Source organism: Astatotilapia calliptera, chromosome 4 (assembly GCF_900246225.1).
Source record: "Astatotilapia calliptera chromosome 4, fAstCal1.2, whole genome shotgun sequence".
Taxonomy (NCBI): domain Eukaryota; kingdom Metazoa; phylum Chordata; class Actinopteri; order Cichliformes; family Cichlidae; genus Astatotilapia; species Astatotilapia calliptera.
The window spans coordinates 13,588,678-13,607,687 of NC_039305.1; the positions used below are offsets into that span (position 1 = coordinate 13,588,678).

At 40.6% G+C, this 19,010-nt stretch overlaps 1 protein-coding gene across 1 annotated transcript; it reads left to right on the forward strand.

The window, feature by feature from the left end:
* The first annotated feature begins 7,072 nt into the window (after positions 1-7,072).
* LOC113020716 (transcription factor Sox-9-A-like) lies at positions 7,073-10,952 on the forward strand. The gene is made up of 3 exons (XM_026164918.1): positions 7,073-7,861; positions 8,211-8,458; positions 8,780-10,952. Exons 1-3 carry the CDS (start codon positions 7,434-7,436, stop codon positions 9,547-9,549), a joined length of 1,446 nt encoding a protein of 481 aa, XP_026020703.1. The 5' UTR covers positions 7,073-7,433; the 3' UTR covers positions 9,550-10,952.
* The last annotated feature ends 8,058 nt before the right edge of the window (positions 10,953-19,010 follow it).

Below are 19,010 nucleotides of genomic sequence, written 5' to 3' on the forward strand. Positions count from 1 at the left end.
GAGATGTGGATTGGGTTTACCGTCCAGACCTTCCACTCCCCACATGCTCATCAACACTGTATACATCCACTGGTTTTCATCAGCTCCTTCTCAGGGTCTGCCACCTGCATGTTCTTCTAAATAGATACTATTGTTAAAAAAAAAAGAGTTAAGCTTCAGTGAGCAACTTCAACCAAACCAAAGTGCGCTGGAGCCACAGTTTCAGGTCACAGGAGTGCGCTGAGGTGTAGGTGCTGTGTAACTCTAGATGGTTAATTACAGTGTGTCCGTGGCAGTGAAATAAGAGGGTCATAGCTTCCCGATACTCTTTTTCATGATTCAAATGTTCCTTTTCTCTGTCCAGATGGAGTTATCTCTCAACTTCTTCTAAAATCAAAGCAAGAGTCACCATCTGCTTGCTTCTCTTGTTTTGGGTTTCATTCATTCAGTCATTCAGTAATAAAAAAAAAAAGCTTGTTTGTGGCTAAATTTAATGATGCTTTCTTGCCTGCATGCCCCATCATTAGAGTCATCTGATCTGCTCCTCTGCTGCACCCGCCTCACTTCACCATCTCTTGTTTGCAAGAGTTTCTTTGAAGCTTTACCACAGTGGATTATATTTACCTGTTACTTTATTTTTTTACTTCAGCTAATATAGAGAACATATTTATGCATTTGACTATTGCCTCCTTGTTTTCACTTTTACATGCATGCTTGCAGTTTCCCAAACTGACACGTTCAGACACTCATTTAAAGGTTAAAGATAAATGATCCAATTCTGCTATAGTTAATTATTTGTGAGCAGGAGCAGTGCTTTGCTTTGTGCTCCAGTAGTTCCAGTAGTTCTTTCTAATAGTGTAAACTCCTCTTTAAAATACAGGGCCAATAATCAGATAGCCCAGAAACTGATGCCCGGACACAGCAAGCTACAGCAAACAAGATGGTACTCAACTGTGCAGCAAATCCAGTAAATCAGTTAGAGTTTTCTTACTCCTACTAAGAAAGGTAACCAAACTGCTCAAATATTGGATATCAGGAAATAGTGGAGAACAATTTCCTTTCAGAGTAACATTAGAATGCATGAGCCTGGCTCCCGGAGGTTCAGGGCCAGCACCGCTGGGCTGCTCCAATTAGATGGCGCTTCCCTGCTGTGTCTGACCCAGCCAGAACACAGAAGCACCCAAAGGGAGCTGGAAGGAAGAAATGGAGGAATGAGAGAAGGGAGACATACATACACACAGGCGTGAGAGCTGTGTTATGTTTGGCACGTATCACCTTATGTCTCTCACAGTCTACATACGCTGCGTGTCATGCTGCAAAGTGATCATTAGATAACTCCAAAAGGTTTAGCAAAATAAAAAGATGAAAACTCAAAAGACTAATGTGAGGAGAAAGCCTCTCATATTTAAGAACAGTTTTCATGCTTTCTGTGTATGAAATTATTGGACTGCATGGTGTAGGAACAGTAAAGAAAATAGTAAAGGTGATATTGATTGCTCCTTTTTTTAAACCCAATTAGGTCATTTGTAACTTACTGAGTTTTAAAACGTTGTATTATTACACTTAACCCACTATGTAAACCATTAATAACAAGTTTTAACTATATTTTAAGAGGTCTTTGTTTTCCACAGCACATAAATGATAACAGTAAAAGCATCATATTTTGTGGAAATAAAATCCAAACTGTCTGGAGTCAGAATCTCGCAGTCAGTTGTCAAAATTCAAATTTAACCCCGTCTCCACAGGTTACAGTCACTAAAAGCAATTTGTTCACCTTCTCTTCCTTCTCTTTTTCCTTTCCTCTGAAATAAGTTTTAACAAGAATAGACTTGGCTTTCCCCCCCCCCCCCCCCCCCCTGTAATAAGACACTGTTTTAAAGCCCTTGAAGTATGTCATTGTTCATTTCACCTCTGCCCTTTCTGAATGTAATAATCTTATTGCCACGGTCTAATGCTGAAATCCCTGAACACTTAAGAAGACTAGTTTTTTTCTGACCACACAAGATATTCCTGCTTCTCCTGCAACAAGCGGTATCAAAGGCACATGGTGAGCAGCTAAGAGGAAGTGCATCTGTAGAGCATCCGTTTGCGAGATTTCTGCAAAGGTTGGGGCACTGGCTCTGATGCAGGTGCTATGCTCTGGAAGGTGATTAGATATCATCACTCTTTCATTAACTTGGTATTTCTAGTATCTCCATGACCGTGTGGAAAGAATGGCCCCTTTTCATCGGTGCTCCCAGAAAATGAGCCGTGCTGAAAGAGCCAGGTTAAGTTGGGAGGATAATGAAACAAGAGAAAAGGGGGGAGAAAGCTGACAGAGGAGTAAATAGGTGCAGTGTGGGTAATTTCTTCTTAGTATTTAAACCCATGTGTTTAACAGTGTAAACACTCTAATGTCACTGAGAATAAGCAAATATCAGCCAGCACATAAACAAATGCTGTACTGAGAAATAAACAAATGGGGATCTAAACAGGCGCAGGTGACGTAGACAAGAAGGGGAAGTAGGGGAAACACATTAAAGTTTATTTTTAGGTTGCGACAGTACGGGCGACAACAAAAGTCTCCATTTCACCTGATCGCTGAAACAGGTGGAGGGAGGGGGTATGATATTCCATTTCGTAGACCAGACCCAGGCGCATACAGGTTCAACGTGAAAAGCGTCTCTGTGGGTAGGCGCTGGTCTGACATCACCCGGAGTCGTGGATGGGAGCTTTTATGTGTAGTGGTGCCAGGAAGCTGCTAGCACTGTCAGCCAGTCTGAGTCAGCGCTACGCTCTAGACACAAACGTGCAAAAATCCATGACAGAGATGAGTTTCACAACTCTGCCTGCATTCTGCTCAAAATAACCTAAACAAGAAGGCCCGGCTCTTGGGGGGTAAAGTATTTCACTGGCAACAAAAAAGAAAAACTGCAATTTATTAGTGTTTGTTATGCAAATTGTCACTGTGACATTTTTATCTTGGTGATGAGGCTTTTTATGGTTGTTTGACTGTATATTACACTGAACAAGAGTACAGCTTATTGTGTATGATTTTCAACTTTCTACTTTCTTTACGTAGTCTTCCAAAACTTATCTACGTCAAAAAGAAAAGCAGCAGCTCATTAATGTTGTTCAAGTAATGCTTTGTGACTGTCACCTGCTCTCGTTCCAGAGGTCCCCTGTTGAGAGCGCAATCACCTTAGCGACCTCTGCAAAGACTCGGGTAATGTCATAACATTTTGTCAACACCTTCCGAATGAGCTATTGTCATTCAGACATAATTATAGGTCAAGGCCTGTCATTGGAAATGGAGGCCAGTGACCTACAGATATCACACTCTGCTTTCATTAGCATTTCATTGTCATTCAAACTGAGTCTGAGCCACTTCACCTGCAGGCATGAAAGGTACCTGAAAGTCACTCAGCTGAGTTCAATATTGGATTTTCTTTTCAGGTGTGCTTCCAGGAAAAAAATAATTTAAAATATTGTTTAAAAACTGATGCTTGGCAGTTGCACCTATCCAAACAGCTTATGTTTACCAAGTACCATTGGTTCCACTGTCTTCCCAAATCAGAGTGTGTTTCCTTCCTTACAGATACACTATCAATAGGTACCTTCAATGTTTCAGTTTACTAGAAGCCAAGAGCAGATAAGACTGAGATTACTGCTGCACTATCTCCAGGGGAGGTCAAAGCAAGAAGAAAATATGCAAGAAAGTGCACAGCAGTGACTAGTACACACAGCTGAACCTGTACAGGGGTGAAGGCCAGAATACATCTGCTTCTCAGTTGGAAGGTATTTCCTTAGTGACATAGATAAGCTATAATCTGATTTGACCTCATGAGTGAGGTGACTGCATGGTGCACTTTAGTATCATTTTAAATCAGCTTTTTAAAAATTATGTTAATTATAAATCAGAATTTTCCTGAAATATTGACCTCTAAATGTATCTGCAGTGTTTTGGGCGGAAAGCCGTTAGGCTCTGTTTTTGTCTCCTCTGTCTTTCTGATGAAGTGGAGCTGTTGTGGTTCTGAATGGGATATCAGGGAGGTGCAAGAGAGTCAGAGCAGGGAGTAAAAGGCTGGCAAATTCTTAAAAAGTCCCTCTTAAATTTTACTCACCGCAAAATGCCAAAGCAGTGCCGAAGCACTCTGACCTGGAATGGCAAACACTGAGGAAGCCCATCCGTATGAGAATGCCATTGACAGTGGGTACTGCAACCAGTGTGGTCTGTTTCAGACATAACTTGTTTAAGAATCAGTTACAGAGAAACTGAGGAAGTACCCGGAAGGACACTTGATTTGTTTTGCCAAAAAGGATTTTGTTAGTTTTCCCTCTTGTGGTCTTTTGCATTTCTAGTGAATTATGTGCTAGTTGTGGTACGTCTCAAACAGATGTGATGTCAGTTGTGAGTGCTTGAAGCCACTTCTGGGGGGATTTTTTGTTTTTATTTATTTATTTTATTTTAGATATTTGGATAAAATCTTTTTTTTTTTAAAGAACAAGAATATGGAAAACAAAAGATCAATGCCAATACCAATTCTCCTCATAAAAACTATCATTTCTATTTCTTTCACACACTTCAATGGGAACACCACAAAGATTTGCACACCCACTAAACTAACACATCCACACACAAATGAAAGGGGGGAAAAAAAGAAGGAAAAAAATGAGGGGCGGTCTGTTCAGACGGTTGCAGTGGAATCTGAGAGTGCTAGGAGAGGTGGAAGACATGATTTGGCAGTTTACCCCCAGTGTTTGCCTCAACATTTTGACGCCATGGCTCGAAGTCAAGCTGAGAAGTTTCCCAAGACCTGCTCAGCCTGCAGGTGGGTGTTCCGCGAAAGCGCTGAGCCCGGCCCCTGAGGATGTGTGTCCCCTTGACCGAGCGTACGCCACTGTGTAGGGCACCTCAAACTCTTAGCAGTCAGCACTGTGAGGGTGCGAACATGTCCCACTCCTCTGATGCCTCTGTGTTAGCCATCACAGGGTTTACTCCTCAGTGTGTCGAGACGAGCTGCCTCGCAAACTGACAAGGCAGCAGCTCTCTTTGCACTTCCCATGTCTGTTTAAAAGCTGAAAATTCTGTAAATTAGATCAAATATTCAGTTTCTAATGAGATTATGTATTAAAGGAAAAACAACAAACCTCTACTATGTTCCTCTACTGCTTGTATTTCCCTCCAACAGCCTTTTTTACATTTGAATCTATGTCATCTAGTTATATGAAGGGAAGCTGTAAGGGCCGTCTGCCACAACATCTGGTCGACCAAGAAGGCAAGGAGCACAATGAGAAGGGAATTAAAATAAATGTAATGAAAATCATGGGAACAAGACGGGAAACAATAGACCTTTACCTTTAAAAGAGAACACTTAAATGGGGGGAAAGGAGTTCTTTAAAATATATAGAGATTAATCAACATGTGTAAAATAGTTTTTGTACATGTTTAAAACACATATTTTGACTACACCATACCATGACAAATATTCTCTATTTAAGCAACATTAAAGCTATATCAACATGTATTAACAGCAAAGATTTTGAGACTTCTCACAGTGGCATTTGTAAACGTTCACTAATAGAAATCCAAATCATAAAGTTTTGATAAAAATGGGAAGCTTTCAGTCCCTTTCTGTGTCTCCATGTGATCTCATAACTTACAGTTGGATTTCATTTCTAAAATTGAATACATGGATTAGAGGGACTGAACTCTGAACAAAGTGTCCTTTGTCCACAGGAAAACAAGTGTTGGAGGAAATCCAGAAAAGTAGATTTTGCCATTGTGACATGTTTTTCATGCACTCTTTTTTATAAAAAAAATAAGTTGCCCTCACTTTGAATCTGTGAAATGTATAAACAAAATCAATGAATGTTTTATGCATTCTGATTTTTTTAAAGACAGTACATCTACTATTAGTAGAAGTTAGAGTCTAAATATGTAGAGAGTGACAAAACCTTTTTTTTTTAAATATAACCTGCGTGTAAGTTCTTAAGACAAATCACCCGTCCAATTCTAAATCCAAAGCTAACCTACCTCACTCAAATAATACTGAAAGTCTGTCTAAATGACGTTAGAAATAACCACCAGTGATGTCACTTGTTGAGTTTGTTTAGGGGAAAACATGAGGGTGAGCGGTCAACCTGTTTGGACCACTAATTGTCCACAGATAGGAAGCTACAATTTTTAACTGGCGATTACATTTAAATTATTAAAAGAAAAGAAAAATTAAATACCCTCCTGATTTGTTTTAATCATTGCAGCACCGCCACAAATCCACGGCTTCCTCTCAAGTTTCTGGACTGCTGTCTCCCCCTGTTGGTCAATGTGCACTGTGCAGGGAGCTGAGATGACTGAAGGCTGCCGCTCCGGAGCAGCTCTGCAGGGACTCACTGGCAGAGCTGTCTCTGTGCAGCACTAGTTTTTGACAATAACAGCCTCCCTGTATTCAAAGACCCATAAACATCAGCTCTACTCTTCATCGGTTCCTCAGCTCTGATTTAACGTAACTGACCCTGTATTTATAAAATATAAATAAATAAAATGTTTTACTTATTTCCTGTAAATTACTCACACCGCTGAATATTTATCATAGAAAAATAGCAGAAACACAAGGATAAACTTAGTTGGTAGAGCAAAGGATTAAAACTGCAACATCCCAAATCTACATTCCACCAACAAATGTATTAAAATAAATCTAAGAAGAAGAAGTTAAAGAAAAGTTGAAGATTTGTAAGTATGACTTCAGTAAAGAAACAAAAACAAACTTGATTTTATAATCAAGTTTTTAAAAAAGAAAAATACAAGAGTTTTAATGACAATCATACCTTTATTAAAGATGGGGCGGGTTTTGTGCCTGTTACCATAAAAAGGAAGTTCATCTTATCTGATTTTAATGTACGAGTAACTAAATCAGTTTATATCATAAGCATGCTCTTTTAAAAGTTACAAAGTTACAAAGTTGAAATGAAATGAAAGACAATAAGAGGGGAAAAACACGTTTTCCTAACTTGAGCTGAGTTTTCAGTTGTTGACTGCAAGACTGCTCTGGAGCAGAGTCAAATTACGTCCCGCCTACTAAAAAAGTTTCCCCCAATCATTTCCTTGCCGTTAAAACATAAATCCAGGCATCGCCTCCCGTGTCTATAGACTCTTCAGCAATCCTGCAACAGCAGTTCTCTCACGTTTGTCTTCAAAGTCACAGTTTCGAAGCTAAGTATTCGAAAGCGACCACTTACAGATGGTTTTCTTCTCTGCGAAATTGTGAGCATTCAGCGGAACAGAAATATTTCCATATTTACTTATTTTTTCTTATTTTTTTGTTTATTTTTATTTTTTCATTTTAAAGTTTGCCCCCGGCAAGCTGACACTGCAGCTTTGGGGCATATCACCTGGATATAGAAAGAAGGATTTTTCCTCCTATTTTTTTAATTATTTTTTTTAACTGCGAGAAGCTGTTCTTTAATTTTTTCGCATGAATCTCCTCGACCCTTACCTGAAGATGACAGAAGAACAGGAGAAGTGTCACTCTGACGCTCCCAGCCCAAGCATGTCTGAGGATTCCGCGGGCTCGCCTTGTCCGTCCGGGTCGGGTTCGGACACTGAAAACACTCGTCCGTCCGACAACCACCTCCTCATGGGTCAAGACTATAAGAAGGAAACCGAAGAGGAAAAGTTTCCCGTGTGTATCAGAGACGCGGTGTCTCAGGTGTTGAAGGGTTACGACTGGACGCTCGTGCCTATGCCGGTGCGCGTCAACGGCTCGAGTAAAAGCAAACCCCACGTCAAAAGACCCATGAACGCGTTCATGGTGTGGGCTCAAGCTGCACGGAGAAAGTTGGCCGATCAATACCCACACCTGCACAACGCAGAACTCAGCAAAACCCTGGGCAAACTTTGGAGGTAGGCTCGCTTTAGTTTATCGTTCACTTTTACAATGCACTTTTACGCGCCGCTGTGCGCGGCACATTATTTATTAACGTATAGATTCCTGCTCTTTCAAGTTTAGCTTTGCAGTATTTTGGTTTGAATGCTTTTACTCACCTATGCTTTTGATTTTATGAGTATTTTAAGTTCATTGTTATGCATACAATGACTTCTAAAGAATTACGATGCTAACTTTTTTTTCTTCTTTTTTGTAATGATCAATGCTAATTACCAACTGCACAGATTGAATCAGTGTGCTTAGCTTCTGCAACTGTTTACCAAGCGCAGTTTAACAAGTTTGTACAATTCCGTGTGCTATTTTCAGATTGCTCAATGAGGTAGAGAAGCGCCCGTTTGTGGAGGAGGCTGAGCGTTTGCGAGTGCAACATAAGAAGGATCACCCCGACTACAAATATCAGCCAAGGCGGAGAAAGTCTGTCAAGAATGGGCAAAGCGAACCGGAGGACAACGACCAAACTCATATCTCTCCAAATGCCATTTTCAAGGCGTTGCAGCAGGCCGACTCTCCGGCTTCAAGTATGGGCGAGGTGCACTCTCCGGGAGAGCACTCAGGTGAGGGAACAAGAAATAAAAAGCAAATATATTTTCTGTAATGTTTATGTTTTTTCAAAAGTTCCGGTTTGGATTAAAAATATATTTTTTAGAAGCCCTCAGGGCCTTAACTGGAGAACTGTTAATGATTAGTAGTTAATGATTATTAGGTTTTACAAGCCATCATGCAAATACACCTGCCTGTAGTTACAATAAACCTCTCCTGGAGGCATGTACAGTTAAGCTTTTATATCTCATGTGGGAAACATGTTCTTAAATTCAAACTTTTTTAACAAAAATGTTATGCTAAACAAATGTCTAACTTTGCCTTTGTCTCACTAGGTCAGTCACAGGGTCCACCAACACCCCCAACCACCCCGAAGACAGACCTTCCCTCCAGCAAAGCTGATCTGAAACGTGAGGGGCGGCCCATGCAGGAGGGCACTAGCCGCCAGCTCAACATTGATTTTGGAGCTGTGGACATCGGTGAGCTGAGCACTGATGTCATCTCCAATATAGGAAGCTTCGATGTTGATGAGTTTGATCAGTACCTGCCACCACACAGCCATGCTGGGGTGAATGGTGCAGCGCAGGCTGGCTACAGCAGCGGCTACCCTATCAACAGCTCCTCTGTCAGCCAGCAAGCTAGTGTTGGAGCCCACGCCTGGATGTCCAAGCAGCAGCAGCAGCAGCAACAGCAGCTCTCTCTGACCACTCTGGGTGGAGGAGGAGAGCAAAGCCAGCAGGGTCAACAGAGAACCACCCAGATTAAGACGGAGCAGCTGAGCCCCAGCCACTACAGTGAGCAGCAGGGCTCCCCACAGCATGTCACCTATGGGTCCTTCAACCTCCAGCACTACAGCACCAATTCTTACCCCTCCATCACCAGATCACAATATGACTATTCAGACCACCAAAGTGGTGCCAACTCCTACTACAGCCACGCAGCTGGCCAAGGCTCAAGCTTGTACTCCACCTTTAGTTACGTGAGCCCCACTCAGAGGCCGATGTACACCCCAATTGCTGACACCACCGGGGTGCCCTCTGTGCCGCAGACCCACAGTCCGCAGCACTGGGAGCAGCCCATTTACACACAACTTTCCAGGCCCTGAGGAGGCAGTCTGAGCACTGACTATATAACACATATATCCCAGACTTCTTTCTGCTCGGTGGCCTTTGCACCGTTACGTCACACACCTTTCATTGCCAACAGAAAAACATGACAAGAACTTTTTTTTTTAAGGTTCTGAAAAAACACATCTTTGGATTGGCTCACAACAGTGCCTTTTGTATTGGTTTGAATTGTGATTATATTTTTTTAGATATAATGTTTTAAAAAAAGTTAAATCCTCTGTGAGGACATACTGGCTATAAATATATTAGTATGTACTGTGTATGTGTTCTGCTCTTGTCATTACTATCATATTCAGTGTCATCAGCACCCTCGTCGTCACGATTTGAAGGTTTAACAAACGTAACAGAGCAGGAATGCCGGGTAAAAACACCCTTCAGTGGCCTTACTTCTGACTAATGTATTTTTGTACAGGAAGTAAGAAACCGTTTACTGACACTGCCGTCTCATAATAGCCTATATTCTGCTTTGAACTTTTGTACTGTACATATTTTAATGTAATTCCAATGAGATGCAAGGATTGAGCGACGCACGTTTGAAATAGATGAGAATTTTTGGCCATGATATGACCGTGTCATCAGTGAATTAGTCAAATATTCTACTTCTTGTTTGCTTTAGCTCAAGTTTATTGTGTTGGAAACGCTATAGCAGGTGCCATGTAATTCTCCTAAGGGCCTTACTGTGTTGCTAGCTGTAACAGCAATGCTTGCTTTGTTTTGTTTTCGTTTTGTTTTTTTGCCTTGAAACCATTGGTGCCTCAAGAGCTACGGCAGTGAGGCTTCGTCCACTTTGAATTGCAGTGTGAAAACTACAGCAAAGTTCTGACTTCCTGCTTGATGAGATACAAGAAGTGACCTTTGACCCCATTATTCTCACCAACCATCAAGTCTGAGTCCGGTGTGTTTCTATCAAGCCTTCTGCCTCAACTTTCTTTTCCTAACCCTTGTCTTAATTTATTCTTTAGCATTAATTTTATTTGAAAATAACTATTTGCAATTGTCGTTTTAATTCAGCAGCAGCTAGCTGAGGAGAAATAGGTTGCTGTCATATGTGGTACAAATTTGTTTATTTATCATTTGTAAATGTTTTCCTTATAAAAGTTTCTTTTATTCATGATCTAGTTATGTACAGAATACTTATAATTACACGAGTAAGTAAAAAGAAAAACTGGAAGTCTTTCCTTTTGTCACTCTATTTCTAACAAATGTCTAAATGAATATAAAAGCAGCCGTTTTGTAAAGAATTTGCTGGAATCAACATGTTTTTTGTTTGTTTGTTTGTTTATCAAAAACATTGTGTTCCCCATTTTATATTCTGTCTCATTAGTTCCCATTTTGTCATCTTCTTAATGCAGTTTCCCTAGGTAAACATGGCATTTTCTTAAAAGCTTATCTTTTGTATTATATTTGTTTGCAATAAAAGCAAAACAGCAAAACGTCTTGTCTCGTCCTGTGTTTTTGTACAGCGCTGCTCGTGGTTTCCATCTGTCAGCATTTCTCACCAACACATCTGAGAGTTTCGGGGGCACTCTGGCAGTACGGGTACCTTAATACAGTGTGCAATAAGTAGTTATGGAAAAAGGCATCTAGTCATCACTGGAGATGGAGAACAACAATAGGTGGTATTTTTAAAAAAAGGATTTAGTTCAGTTGATGTGAGAAGAGACATCCCCATCAAACCAGTTACAAAAAGGTGCTGACATGAGATCAGCAGATTGGCGATGCCACTGGATGAGTCTGAATTACCTTGGAACAGAAAAGGGGGGGGGGGGATAATAGATTGCACAGATAATTTAATTTCTGCATTACTTGGAACCAGCTTGTCATCCACCAACAGCAGTAGTTTGGTAACGCTGCACATCGACACTTCTCCCTTCTCAGACCGTGAGGTCACAGGTCCATTATTACCGTGGACTACTGCCAAGATGTATGTCCACCCCCAGCCCCCCTCGCCTGTATACTCAACGGCTTAAAGAAACAAACTAAACACTGAATATTTTTTAGTCATTACTGGCCTCGTAACATTGGAGCACGGCTGACCTTAATAAATCAGTGACAGTGTAAACACAATCAGGTACTATAGGTTTGTGTTGAAATTTGAGGCACATTCACAGATGACGTCTCTTTCCTCACGTCAACTGGACTAAAATCTTTTTTTTCTTTTTCCTGCCATCCACTGCTGCACTTCATTTCACTGTGATGACTGGACATTTTTTTACCTTGTTCTGTAGCTACTTATTAGACATCATACTAAGGTACACAAAACCTGTATTATGGATAGAGAGCCAGATATATTAACTAGACCCATCAACCATTTCAACACCTCATTGTAATGCAGACTGGAATCGGTCTGAGTGACTTTCTCCCAAAGTTTTTTTATGTGTTTTTTTTCTTTCTTTTCTTTTCTTTTTTAACCATATTTTGCACTCTTATGTAAAGAGGGGGAAAGAGAAATTGCTTCTCTAAAAATATGTCCATCAGACTAATTTATTTATTAGATAATCTAAACTGTTTGCTATTCTGAGAGAAAAATGTCTAGTGGCTGTTTAACATTTAGTTTTATGATCAGAGTAATAAAAAAATACAAAAGTAATGCTTTGTGACATCATAACGCCAGCTTTACTTCGTTCATCTGGTCTGGGATTTTCTGTGGCTTCTGGTAAAGCGTTCAGAAACTGATATGCGGTCACTTAAGGTTTATTGTGTTGAGGACACAACACTGTCCTAAGGCTTGACTTTGGTGTCTCTGGTTAAATACAAAGGTAGTAAACTTCCCCTCTAACGGTGAGGAGCATGCGGGGCATGTGAGGCCCTGAACCTACCTCCCACAGAGAGCCCCTGAGGCACATCCATCACTGAACCTCCAGTGGCTCAAACGTGGAGCTAGGCAACAGGGCAGCAGGGCCTCAGGGCTTAGGCAGTTACCGCTGATTCAGAGCAGGGCAGAACGGTGATGTGGGCGTTCATGAGAAAAGGACAGAAGAACATTAAAGAAAAGCGCCCCTTTTATCATTAAAAGCACTGATTGTCAGAAAATCTCAGGGAAAAAAATCCATCAAGAGTTGTTAAGCACGAGTTCTTAATGAAAATAAAATGTTACCTGACCTAAAATGTCTTGATGCTGCCTGAGCTTGCTCCAGCAGGCGTGACTCAGTGCTAAGGACATGATTGGCTCCTTGTGAAAACTGCTGCCTGAAAGTTAAACTGGGGCCAACATTTCTGTTCAGTAAACAAAGAAAAAAAGTCAACTTTAGTAAACACAGGTTCACTAGTTATAGGAAATGACCAAAACATTTTTGCTAAATTGTTTCACTCTCAGGTTGTTGGCAGTGTTAGTGCATGGGAAAATGTTAAGTGTTTACACTTGCAAGTCCAGCTCCCCCCAAAATCAATCCAGATCAATTCAGAACACATAAGGTGATCATATTAACACTTCTGGTAAAATATTAGCCTGCCTTTTTTGCTTTAATATTTCTAAAAAGTATATTTTTGATCATTTCTTTTAATTGATCCTTTCTCTGAGTATAGTTTCTGTTGTTCCTTCTATGCGAGTTAAACTCACTTGATTGATTCAGGGTGAATCAAGTGAGTCTAAGTCACTCTGTTACAGAGGAAAGGTGTTTGAATGTTTATCTTTTATTATTCACAGAGAGTCTGGATAGGACATGTTTGAATTTCTCTGACTTCAGTAGAAAAAAGAAAACATAGAGATAATAGAGAACATGATGATAGTGACTTTCATCGTATTTCATCAGAATGATGTGTCATGTAGTTTTGTCAAATGGTAGCACCACGCCAGGAAATGACATCAGTACTGAGGTTTTCCCTGTGTGAGACCACAGTGATTCATTTCTCAGGCTTTTCTGCAGGCACAGGCGGTCTTGGCCAGAGGCGAGTCAAAAGTAATGTTAAATTTAATGTAATTCATCCCAAAAAATTGCCACAAGAAATGATAATAACGTTTTCCCTGATTATAACTTCTGTTAACAATTCAAAGCAACTGCACAACATCAGATATTCAGGAAACGACATATACAGTCACAGCCTATCATTACTGGGGATCTATATTAAAAACAAATCTGGGCACAGCAAAAAAAAAGAAAAAAGAAAAAAGAAAAGCATCTTTCTAAACTAAGCGTCCCAGCCTGCCGAGCTAGTGAGTGGATTGGGGCTGAAATGGGTCTGCCCACCAAACAGCAGGAGTGCCCTGATGAATGTTTCCGAGAAGGATCGGAAACAAGACCAAATTTTTCTTTCTTTCTTTCTTTTTTTTTTCAGACAGGCCTTTCCATGGGCAATTTTCCCAGGACGACTCCATTATTATTCCGCAGAGACGTCTGCCCCCTCCGAACCCTATGGGTGGTCTTTCTAAAGGCAAAAGGAAGAGGAAAAGAAAAGAAAAGCTGAAAAAAATCTGGTGATACACCCACGGTGAGTGGACGACAATAAGATACACAATAAAGTAAAACGAAACAAACCAAAAGTCGATCTCAACAACATACTGGAAGCACACCGTACGCTGATGGACTTTGTGAGTGCGCTTTCTTTTGCTTGGAACATCAATTTTAAAAAACAAATACTGCAGATGTTCAATGAAACCAAATATTATGGATGATATTTAGTTTATTGATGACAGGATTGTTTCAATGTCCTGTATAAAGAATTTAAATTGCTCATCCAGTCCATAAAGTTGCTTCTGAAACTATTAAGACACATCCAGATGAACTACACTAAATCACATGGCAAGACAAGCTGACTACAAGGCTGTTTCCATGGAGGCTACACCCTCAGCTGAAGAACTACTGTGGGAGTAAATGGGGAGCAAATAAAGGGCACATTTCCTCCGTCCTGAACTGCATTAGGTGGTGTATAGCCGAAATCGCAATGTGATTACATGAGCAACAATAGTCTTCTTTCTATTGTGAGATTATATTTACAATAAAATTTCACAACCGTCACTGCTCAGTTTTGCTTTGTTACTGTTGGAGCAGACTTAGGAAGTAAGACTTTGCCCCAAAGCCATCCATCTTCCACAGGCCCTAGGAGGAGAGCGGCCTGTGCCAAGAGGCCGAGCCGGGCCAGCCTGCTAGAACCCTTGGTGAGTTTTGTGCCTTTGTCTGAGGATGTGGAAGAAACCTGGCACCAGCCCGAGGTCAGCGGCACAAAATTATATTACCATAATCCCATTAAGTGTGTCTGAGGCCTCATGAGCCCCAGCTCAGTCTGGGAGGAAGGTAGGTGAGGTCTGGCAGTGGGTGGTTTGTGCTAAAGTGCACAGCCAATGAATAAGATGAGACTGGCAGTTTAGGCATTTATATATATTTTTTATTTTTTTTATTTTTAAGAAGTCAAAGATCAGTCAAAGATAAATAAATGAGTAAAATCTTGGTGTCAGTCAAAAACATGCCTAAAGCATGTGTTTTATATGAGTATGTGGTACGTAAAATGCAAAAAATAAAAATAAAAATACAAACAAAAAGCATGTATTACAGAAAAAAACATGTATTAGCAAGACAGTCTTCCATAATTGAATCCAGGGGCCTAAACAAGAACATGGATCAACTGGGTTTGTCTATAAGCTTTATTTAATCAAGGTTTCTCATCCATATCTCTATTATCCCTCATTGTTCAAAGAAGGATTCTCTCCAGTAATAGAGATGAGATTTTCCATCCATGTTTCCATTTGTTTCCAGTTAAGACACTTAAAGTTTTGTTGATGAACCAGCCACAGATATAGTAATTTGTCTCTTACTGCGACTCTGTACCTGACAAGTCTTGACAGAACATATCATTTAACTGTCCATATTTGCTTATTTGGGACAGATTGTTTGAGAAAAGTCAAACTGACATGTCGGTAAAACTGATGCCATTCTCGCAGGGCATGAGGACTTGAAATAAGCCAAGCTCTGCTAGCTGATCCTTGAGACAAAGCCGAAGCTGTCATGTACATGGAGAAACTATGAGGCATGTAAGTCAGGCATGAAACCTAGTTCCTGTTTTGTTTCAGTGTTAAACCACACCTATTTATAAAATAAATAGAGTGGAATTACTATTGCATTCATCTTTTTAATAAGACTTTTTAGCTCATAAATTAGAAACAGGAGAAATATTAGGTTGCTTTTTTTCTTAGATCATAATTGTCCGTTTCTGTTATTGCATAAAAACGACGACTTCTTAACTATCGAGTTATCTAATTCTCTTCCTGGGGCACAGGCTGGGAGAATTTTTACATGAAATGGGAGTGCACTGTTTGTGTTTCTTATATCTTTGTTGGTTGTCTGCAAAGCCACTGCTGTGACACAAGCTGCAGAGCATTATTAGCCGTTCAGCAGCCTGTTCTTTACTGACAGACCCCGGTATCTCAAACATACCTCCCTTATGTTTGTCCATTCCATCTACGGGACAACCAGTAAGCCTTAATCCCCAGTCTAAATAAGTTAATACCTCAACCAACATGTAAAAGTAAAGTTCATGGCCAAATGCAGATTCCAGAGAAACAGCCAGTACCTAACCTGGCAGTAAACCAATTAATCAAACACAGAGAGACTCTTTGTCACAGCAACAGAAAGTGACAACCAAACCAGCAGCCAGTTTGTACTAAAGGAAGAAATGAAAGAAATTTTGCATGGTCATGTATATTTATTTGTTTTTAGCATTTATATGTGTCCTACTTTTTTCCTCCTTTCCTTCTGTACAGCTCTTTCTTTTGCTGAACCCAGTGGCCTGCATGTGTTAAGATATGAGCTGTCTCTTTTCCTTTGAGAGTGGAGCTTTTGAATATCAGCAGAAGGCCAGGAGTATTACTGACTAGAGCCAACAGCATATTTACCATCAGAACTTGCTTAAATCACTTTTATCATTATCATTTCACTGCGACCAAAATAATCAGTAGCCTGGTTTTAGTTTAGAAGCTAGTCTCTGACTTGTGTCTTGTGATTTGGTGCTCATTGTTTGCCGACAGATTATAGCTGCAGGAAATCTGACTTTTTACAAAACTGGCTGACAACAGGGTGTAAGCAAAGTCTACAGACAAAAGCAGAGCTCTGGTAATTATAACATTTTATCATATAATTTTATAGGTCTGTCAAAGAAAAATAATGTATCCATGCAGGCAGCCTCTTAAGAGCATTAATTGGTAGCAGTACTGGGATGGCGATCGGAAAGGGCTTGGTATGATTCAGCTGTGTGCCTCTATTATTTTCTCCACAGGTAGTTTAATGCTTTCCAACTACCTCTGAAGGATCAGCAATTTTAGCGTCATTGCGAGCAGAAGGGAATACTTTAAAACAAGGTGCAGGAGAGCACGCTGATGTTAGCTGTTCTGCAGCTCCGACTTTTTTGTTTTACAGATACTTCGATGGCCCCCTCCCTTTGCTGGTGATTGTCTGGCACAAACGCACCCTGTGATTTAAAACTCTTCATTAGGTGTCAAATGTATTTCCAAGAAAAGAAAACGTTTCTAAAAAAACATTTCTAGTGTTTTTTCCCCACAAGAGGTTTGGAAAACATGCAATTCGGATGTCCTAGAGTGCAATGAAGCTGCAGCAGCTGCAGGGAACAGGTGTTTGTAGTGAGCACAGGGTGAAGGGTAATGAGGTCTGCAGCAAGTTAGATGCATAAAACACAAAAAGGCAACTTAAACAGTGCAATAGTGAAAGAGAAAGAAAAATATAACTTAACCTCAACGGGAGCCATGTTTTTGTGTCTCTGTCAGATTATAAGAGTAGAAGAAAGTAGCCAGTACATCTGGAAAAAAACAGACAGTGGGAAAAGAATTAAAACTAGAAGAGACTGGGTGTTTCTTTTTTCTTCTTCTTTTTTTCTTTTGACGTGGGCTAGATGAAGGAGAAATTTGAATCGCTCACTTTATAGCAGGATCACAGAGTGGGATTTCAATAAATGGGTGAGTGCTGTGCCCAGGTACAGAGCCAAAAGTGCCAGACAGTACATCCAGCTCTCTCTTTCTTTCTCTGCCCTTCTCACTTTCTGTAACTTGCTGTGAAATTCCAAGTAGACGTCAGGAAGTAGAGAATCAGTAGGGACACATTTGTTTTTCAAGAACAGAAAAGAAAAAAAATGCATGAATTGAACGAATAATTTTAATTTCTTGTTGTTTAACCCCTGGCATTGAAACTATACTACAGAACACTGTTTCTTCTGACGCTCTCATAATTTGCTTCTGTGGTAACGCAGCCCGGTGTCACTGACCACCAGAGAGTGACATGAAGCCCTGGGAAAAATCATGCCCCTTCCTGATTTATGATACCTGTGAACACTTCGAATTTCTCTCCCAGACGTGTCAACAAACATCACAGCGCAGGTCTAGTTATGCGTGTGCTTATGTGCGCAGATCCAACGTGCCTGTTTAACACCTTGTCAAGGTTTTCCTCTTCTTCCTCGCGCATTCTCTACCTCTGTACATCCATGCTCAGTGTGACCTTTTGATCTTTGGTCACTGACCTCAACGCCCTGAAGTCCCCTTAAAGGAGCCTCCTAACAATCTTGGAACATTTGGCTTCCAGATTTTTTTTTGTTTTTGTTTTTCCCTGAACCCTAATCTAAAACTGTTCTTTATTATGTTTGACAATGGTTTTGCTGGACATATTTTTACAGCTATGAGCCTAACAACGATACATGTCAAACGCAGCCTCATCAGCATAAACTATAAAAGTGGAAAACAAACTTGTTTTTCTACGACTTTAAATCAAATTTGATTGGGAATAATTATATGAAAATACAAATAACATGTATATGCATGTATTATATATGGTGGATATGTGGTTAAGAAAATGAACAGATGGATAGATATATATAGAAGCTATATAAATATTTGTATGAGTGTGTCCAATTTTACAAATAGAAATTGATGGGTCTGCTGCAGGCTATATGTATATGATAACATGGACCCAGGAACCTGCTTCCATGTGTCTAACCAGCCAAACTACACCACAAAACCCATGAGAACAGACTCTCCTGTAAGATCCAAGAATGCACTGTTGCATATAAATGACCCACAACAACACAGAAAGACAGAGAGCGAGAGAGAGAGAGACAGAGTGAGAGTGCAGGAGGGAGAATGAAAGACGGAGGGAGAGACAACAAAATACAGAGGAGAAAAGGGCCCCTTCCTTACTGAGGCACACACACAAGCACGCCACAGACACACACAGGCAGGCAAGCCTGTGAAATATGACAGCCCCATGGTGAAGAAGGTGGGGGTGAGGGAAGCCATATTGTAACAATCTGATTCTGTGGTCATTAATCGTATCCTGCTGTTCCAGTCTCCCCGACCGTGTGCGCTGAGCGTATGTCAAACACATTTCCCCTCTCGCGGTGGGCGCACTCCCAGCCTGCTCTAATGCTGCACAAAGACACAAACCCCGAGAGCTCCTGAAGGCAGACAGGCCAGATAATCTCCCCCTCGGACTCCAGCGCCAAGTCC